This window comes from Prosopis cineraria, unplaced genomic scaffold (genome assembly GCF_029017545.1).
Source record: "Prosopis cineraria cultivar Desert tree isolate PC_DT_omini unplaced genomic scaffold, ASM2901754v1 PC2, whole genome shotgun sequence".
Taxonomy (NCBI): domain Eukaryota; kingdom Viridiplantae; phylum Streptophyta; class Magnoliopsida; order Fabales; family Fabaceae; genus Prosopis; species Prosopis cineraria.
This window is the reverse complement of record NW_026555333.1, coordinates 42,519,093-42,526,778: the sequence shown is the minus strand read 5'-3', so window position 1 is coordinate 42,526,778 and position 7,686 is coordinate 42,519,093. Positions and strand designations below refer to the sequence as shown.

Genomic DNA, 7,686 nt, shown 5'->3' with positions numbered 1-7,686 from the left:
ATATTAAAAAAAAAACAAGAAGAAAAGAAAACGACATTTTATTCGCCTTCCTCATTCCTCATGGGAATTGATCTCTCTCTTGTCAGCTGCAGTCCCCATGCACTTACGATCCTTTTAAATACTGTTAAGAGGGAAAACAATTGGTGTAATGATTACATATGTATATATATATATAATAAAATAAAAATTTATAATTATCAATATATCTAAGATATTTAATTTGTTTTGAAAAAAGAGAAATACAATAATTGGCCCCTGTATTTGATTGTATTTTGCTTTTAATCTTCATAGTTTTATTTTGTTGTTCTCAATCCTTTTATTTTGATCCATTTGTAATGTTAGTCTCTATAGTTATAAGAATGTACACAACCATAAAACTGGCACTGTCAAAGTTAATTTTACTATAACTCTACTAATCTACTAACATCTTTGCTTACGTGGTAAAAATATGTTTACATAGAAATAAATTGACTAGGTATGATTAAAAATAAAATGCGAGGTGCAAAGAAAATTAAACAAAATCTGGGTGACAAATGCAAGATCAAGTACATGTCAACAATATATATAGTTACTATAAGTTAAGTCTACATAAGTAAAATTAACTCCGTCAATGCCAGTTAATAATTCTTTTGTGAATTGATTCGCCTGAGAACCACGAAATAAAATTATAGAACTAAAAACAAAATGCAACCTATTGTTATATATTTCCAAAAACAAATATCAACTTACCAATCATGCAGCCTAGCCGAAACGCTGATAAGGCTGAAATGGTGGGATTATTTTCAAATCGCGTATGGCTTTTATCATATCAGCCATCATCACTCTGTCGGTTGCAAACATGAGTAAGGTTACAAGAAAATAAGCTATCAAACAGAGTGGAATAGCAACATAAGCGGTATAATAGGAGAAAGCCATGAGTAAGATGCTGTAACCAGCAATAAGGTGTATAAAGAGCCCTCCCAATAAGACTGCACGACGGCCCCGCAAAGTGAAAAGCAAGTAGAGGGTGGATTCGAAGAAGATCAAGGTGTTGAAGAACAAGAACGCAAAAGCCAATTTGGATGGACAGTTCTTAATGTCCTTTATTAAGCCGTGTTTTCTGGCGGAAAGGCATGTCCAATGTATTTCAGTTCCCTCTCTGAAAAGTGTTGAGGGAGGATTTAACACCCCTTCGTATGTTAACGTTAGGATTATGGTGACCACAACTAGCATTGCATTCTCAAACTCTGCTTTTCTGTGTTCTTCTTTCTCTTTATTTTTAGGGATTTTAGGTTTACGGCCATCCTCGGGGTCCTCATCGATAATTTCAATTTCGACCTCCTTTATCCCATCATTCATCTGCTCTTCTTTGCCCAGTATAACCTGTTAATGCCATCCCACAGATATATTCGTCAAATACAGTGCAAGTGTGTGTGCAAGATCCAAACACTACAAAAAAAATAACTTTCAGCGGCGACACTAAAAAGTCATCGTTGATTCTCAACTTTCAACGGCGACAGTAAAAGTCGCCACTGAAAGTGTGACTTTCTGTGGCGACAAGATATAGTCGCCGCTGATTGTCAGACTTTCAGCGGCGACAAGTGCATGTCGCCGTAGAAAGTCACACTTTCAGTGGCGATGTCTGCTGTCGCCGTTGAAAGTTTCTAGTGTCGCCATTGATTGTCAGCATTTTTATAATTTTTTTTAAAAAAATTATGTTGTAAGTTTCGTGTCGCCGCTGAAAGTCGAAAATCAGTGGCGACTTTCTAGTGTCGCCGCTAATTGTCAACATTTTTATAATTTTTTTAAAAAAATATATTGCAAGTTTCAGCGGTGACATACATGTCACCACTGAAAGCCAAGAATCAGCGGCGACTTTCTAGTGTCGCCGCTGATTATCAGCATTTTTATAATTTTTTTAAATTATGTTGCAAGTTTCAGCGGCGACATACATGTCACCGCTGAATGTCGCCGCTGAAAGTCGAGAATCAACGGCGACTTTCTAGTGTCGCCACTAATTATCAGCATTTTTATAATTTTTTTTAAAAAATTATGTTGCAAGTTTCAGTGGCGACATACAAGTCGCCGTTGAAAGTTGAGAATCAGCAACGACTTTTTAGTGTCGTCGCTGATTGTCAGCTTTCTTACACTTTAGAAATTAAATTTCATGACAAGTTCAATTTTTGTGTTTTCAAAATTAGATTAAAGTATTTTCCATAGGAAAAAATATATTTTTGTTTTACCAATTTCATGATGTTCATTTTATTTAGGTTTCAATTATTTCCATTTCCATTTATTTAACCAAGTTGTATGTATGTATGTATGTATGTATAGATACAGATACATATCTTGTAATATTACAAGTGAAGAGAGCTTTATATTAAGAGATAGAGAAAGGGCTATTTAACTCAATGCCTGCAAAATCAAAAGTCTTCTGATTTTGTAGAAATTTAGAAAAATCATGGTTAAATTAGCTCTTTTGATTTGCTTCACTTAATTACCTTTTTTTTTTTTTGCTTAAACTATTTTTTGACAAGATTCAACTCTTGTTTTTCTTTTGCTTTTTCTTTTCTTCTTTTGTCATATTTATTTTTCACCCGTGATTTCTTGTGTCTTTTCTATTTCAAAAAGAATTTAGATATTATGCACAAATATCTCTTTCAAATTTTTCTCTTATTTAATTTATTCTATTTTCTATTTTTGAGATTTCTATTTGTTCTTCAATTCTTTTATAATGTATTTCTTTATTTCTACCTCTTCTACTTTTCCTTCAGGTTCACTATTCCTATTTAGCTATAGACTAAGACTCTTAGGACTTATCTTATTCTTCTTCTTTGACTTAGATCCTAATATCTTATCGAACCATCTCATATTTCTATTTCTACAAGTTTTATTTTCTATTGATATTGTTCTTCCTAGGCTTAATAGGAACACCACTGCCTAACTTTCCTATTCTTTCACAGTAATTTTGAATATTATATTTCTTAAATATTCTCTGTTTGTTACTAAACTTACTTGGCAATATCATTTTTTTATAAGTTATATGTGATATTATGTTCATGTATCTTTGTTGATTTATTTCAAAAGGGGTGTTATCTATTTCATTTTCTATTTCTTTTTCTATATTTTCTTCTGCTTTTATTTTACTAGTTATAACGAAGAACAATAAATTCTACTCTTTTAACATATGGACAAATAATTAACATTATAAAACCAGAGTTAGAAAAATACAAGCCCCTTCTAGGAAAAATAAAAAAAGATATTATTATAAAAGATATATGAGACATAAAAAAATATTTTCTGAAAAAACATAGAAAAAACCTTTAGAAAAGATAATTTTAAAAAAGATAAAATATAAATAGTTTGTTATAAATGTGAAAGATTTAGCTATTTTTATAATTTTTTTAAAAAATTATGTTGTAAGTTTCAGCGGCGACTTTTTAGTGTCGTCGCTGATTGTCAGTATTTTTATAATTTTTTTAAAAAAATTATGTTGCAAGTTTCAGCGACGACTTTCTAGTGTCGCCGCTGATTGTCAGCATTTTTATAATTTTTTTAAAAATTATGTTGCAAGTTTCAGTGGCCACTTTTTAGTGTCGTCGCTGATTATCAGCATTTTTTAATTTTTTTAAAAAAATTATGTTGTAAGTTTCAACGGTGACATTAAAAAGTTGCCGTTGAAAGTCGAGAATCAGTGACGATTTTTTAGTGTCGCCGCTGATTGTCTGCATTTTCATAATTTTTTTTACTAATGTATAATCATTAGTATTTTTACTATTTATTCTTAGATATTTTTATATTATAATTATAAATATGAATATTAAAATAAATAATATAACAACCTCAAGAAGTAAAAAAAATTAAAATAAATAATACAAATTATATTGTATGAATTATATTTATAGTTTACTTTAAACAAAATAAATAATATATTTGTAATTTTATAAATTAAAAGAATTAAATTGAAGTATTTAAGGATAGTAATGATATTTTATAATATTTAATATTTAATATATATGTGTGTTTGTATAGTTTAATAATGTGTGTGTGTGTGTGTGTGTGTGTGTGTGTGTGTGTGTATTTAATTATACAATAATAGACTACAGGTTCATTCCAGCTCAGTGACAAAATAGTTGAACACAAAAGGAGGAGGTCACGGGTTCAAATCTTGGATGAGACAACTTTCAAAATGAAAATATAAATTGATGATATGATGACACGTGGCGTGTGGTGAGAACAACACATGGAGAGTGACATGGTGCCATATGGCGCGAGGTGAGGGTAACTTTTATTATTGCCGCAGATTGAATCAGTGACAAGAGCTCTCACAGCGACATTATGGTGACTTTTTGTCACCGTTGAAAAACTTTAAGTGGTGACTTTTTGACTTATTTGTCACCGCAGATTCTCAACTTTCAGCGGCGACTTTTATTATTGCCGCAAATTGAATCAGCGACAGGAGCTCTCGCAACGACATTGTGGTGACTTTTTGTCGCCGCTGAAAGTTTTCAGGGGCAACTTTTTGACTTTCAGCAACAATTTTTTTGTAGTGAAAGCTGTAGCAGACTTTTAAATAGCGTTTGAATTGATAGATTTAAATATATTTGAATTTTATATTTAAGATCTCACATTCAAATTCATGTATTTATAAAATCATTTGTTATTTTAAAATAATAAACATCAAATATACGCAAATATTTGACAGTTACCAAGAAATAATTGTCAAATGTGGCCTTACAGAAAATGTTGAAAGTAGAATGTGATTACCCATACTTGATGTACACCTAGTAACAACTATCAAAGGAGTCCTTTTTATATGATGTCTGCATACTTGACTGTTAGATAAGGCCAAAAATAACTCTCAAGTATGACCATTTTTGTAATAGTTAAGTAGCGTAAAAAAAAAATAAAGAAATAAGAGAGACGAATTGATATTTAAAGTGAACATGGAAAAATGATAGTAATAATTTTATCTCTATTCTTCAACTGGCTAAAACTGAAAGTGAGAGATGAGAGAAAAGGCGATAGTGCTAGAGGTATCAACTGTGTGAAAACAATGAAAAAGTTACAGGGACTGAAATTTTAAATAACTAAGCTACAGATGTAATTTAAAATTATAAAATAATTATAATGAGAAATAAATTTCGATCGATTTGGGTTTGATCCAAATCCCTATATTTTCATGCATCCAAATGGGGAATTTGGGCCCCATTCTAAATCCAAATTATCCCATCAATTCAAACATAACATTAGGTTTTTTTTTAATTACCTGGAATTGTTTCTTGGCCTTCGCAAGATCATAAATGGTCTTGCCGTTGATGTCCTTGGCTCCAAGCAATGTCTGGAAATTTCGAAGGATTCTGATCCTCTCCATTATCACCTTCATAGCTTCAAGTTGATTAGCCTTTATTGCTAGATGAAGAACCGTCTCTCTCTTTGCCGTCACTTCTGCTATACACTCAGGACAATGCTTGATTAACTCTTCCATCACATCAACCCTACCTCTGAAAACTGCATAATGTAAAGCAGTCCAGCCATCTTCATCGTTCACAAGGCACTGGTTCACTTCGTTACTGTCAAGCCTCGCACTTAAGAGCTCCTTCACTATATCAACATGCTCAGCTACTGAAGCCATGTGCAACGGGATCAAACCTTTCTGGTTGGGCAGAGTGGCTAATGAAGGCACTCGAGTAATAATCTCTCTCACAAATTGTACTTGATCTGCTAGTGTCGCCACATGAAGAGGTGATTCTGCAAAATGGGCTAAACACGCTTTCTTCAGTATCTGAGGATCCTCCTTCAATAGTTTGTTCAACATAGTAACATTTCCAACTCTCGCAGCTTCCTTCAACCTCCGATCCATGATTATGTGATGATACTGTTTTGTTTGATGGTAGTAGTTATACATATATAGATATATACTTGCGCGATCGATAACTTAATTAGGGGCTTTTCTGTCCATATATATACATTGCTCCGAGGCTAATCTGTGTCCGTAGTACGATCACATACCTTACCCCAAGATTAATTCATCTTTTGCATTCGAATATATATTGGGTTTTTTTTGGGGGGGGTGTCATAAGCCACTTGCGTTCTTGGTAATTTTGGGACTATTGTCTTTCTGTACATATCAATTTAATTTATTCCTTGCTTCAAGGTCAATCCATACATATTAATTTAACTTATTCGTTGCTCCAAGATTAATCCATTGATTGTAATTTTTCTGTCCTTTTCCCCTTTTGTCCAGCTGCAATATATATACCGTCCAACGTGTTATGTGTGTGATTTATAATAAGAACCCTTTCCATGTCGACTCAAGCATGGAATGTGCAGCCTCCACCAGTTGCCAAGTACTACGACTTATATTGGACCCCACAATATACTATCAAATAATGTGTGAAGATTTGTAAATAATAATAATAATAATATTTGAACTGTCAAATATAAAAGCATTAATGTTTTAATAAGATGTTGTTTTAAAAAATTAATATTTAAATTACTTATCAATGTTGGTGCTAAAAATGGCAATCCAATAATTTTATATGGGTAAGAAATAACATTAGTTTATTGAATTTTTTTTATAATTTAAGGGACTTAATCACTATTAATTTTCTTATAAGATCCTTTTTTTGTAAATTTCTCAGCCCTTTTTTATTTTTATTTTTTTGTTAACTAGCAGTCAAATTAATGGATATTTAATGAAGGGATGATATTGCTCCATTTTTTAATATATGAAGGGTAATATGCACTTAATTCCAGGGTGCCCAATATATCTAGAAAAAGGTTTAGGAAAAAATTAACACTTCAACACTAAAATATAAAACTACTACATATTATTATGAAAGGAAAAGTTATTTGAAAAAAAGAAATAAATAAGATAAAATATTTTTATTGTATTTTATAGATGGCCCATGGGCTTTGAAAACAAATATTCCACACACACACACACACACACATATATATATGGGTGAGAGCTTTCTCATTTTTTTCCCATTTAATTTTATGCCAAATCAGCCCTTAATATAGATAATGTTGGAATAAAATTCAACATATAGGATAACACGTAAATATTAAAAATGTGTAACCATTATTATAATTTAGCCGAAATAAAATAGTCTATTTGAAAAGGTTTTAAAGCTTATGAGGTCTAATTATTATTATGGAATTATTATGTAGAGAATAGAGTAATATTTATAATTTGTTGATTAGTCAAATTGCAAATATCACAAACTTAAGTCTATAAATAAGGTTCATAATGACAAATCATTTCTTGACACCCCTTCAACCAGTGAACCATAAAAAAGCTTTTGATGTTTACAATTAAGATCACAAGAATAATGTCACACCCCAATACTAATAGTGTGACTGGTACAGAATATAGGATAGATTCATATTCCATAAACCTTAATCAACTAAAAAATTAATTGAAGATAACAATATATAATTTATGTCTAAATTTAAAATTCATAAAGTTTTAACCATTTTGTAGAAATTTCAATAAAGCCTCCCTGTGATTAGGAATCACAAGTAACTAACACATGCTTCTCCAGTTCCAAAAACAATTGTGTCCCTCAGTGATCAGTAAGAGGTGTAGAGTCAATTTCAATACTTGAAACCAAAGAAAATTTTTTCGATGAACAAAGTCCCAATTTACAGTTGAAGAAATAATAAAAAGCAAATCAATGAGTTAATTTATAAATTTACTAA

General features: G+C 31.2%; 1 protein-coding gene across 1 annotated transcript; it reads right to left on the bottom strand.

Annotated features, from left to right (window-relative positions):
- Positions 1-866: 866 nt before the first annotated feature.
- LOC129302777 (ankyrin repeat-containing protein BDA1-like) lies at positions 867-5,842 on the bottom strand. Its single transcript, XM_054941661.1, has 3 exons — positions 5,249-5,842; positions 975-1,362; positions 867-925 (listed from the first exon to the last, which is right to left on the bottom strand). The coding sequence occupies exons 1-3, from the start codon at positions 5,840-5,842 to the stop codon at positions 867-869; spliced, it is 1,041 nt and encodes a 346-aa protein (XP_054797636.1).
- Positions 5,843-7,686: the final 1,844 nt, after the last annotated feature.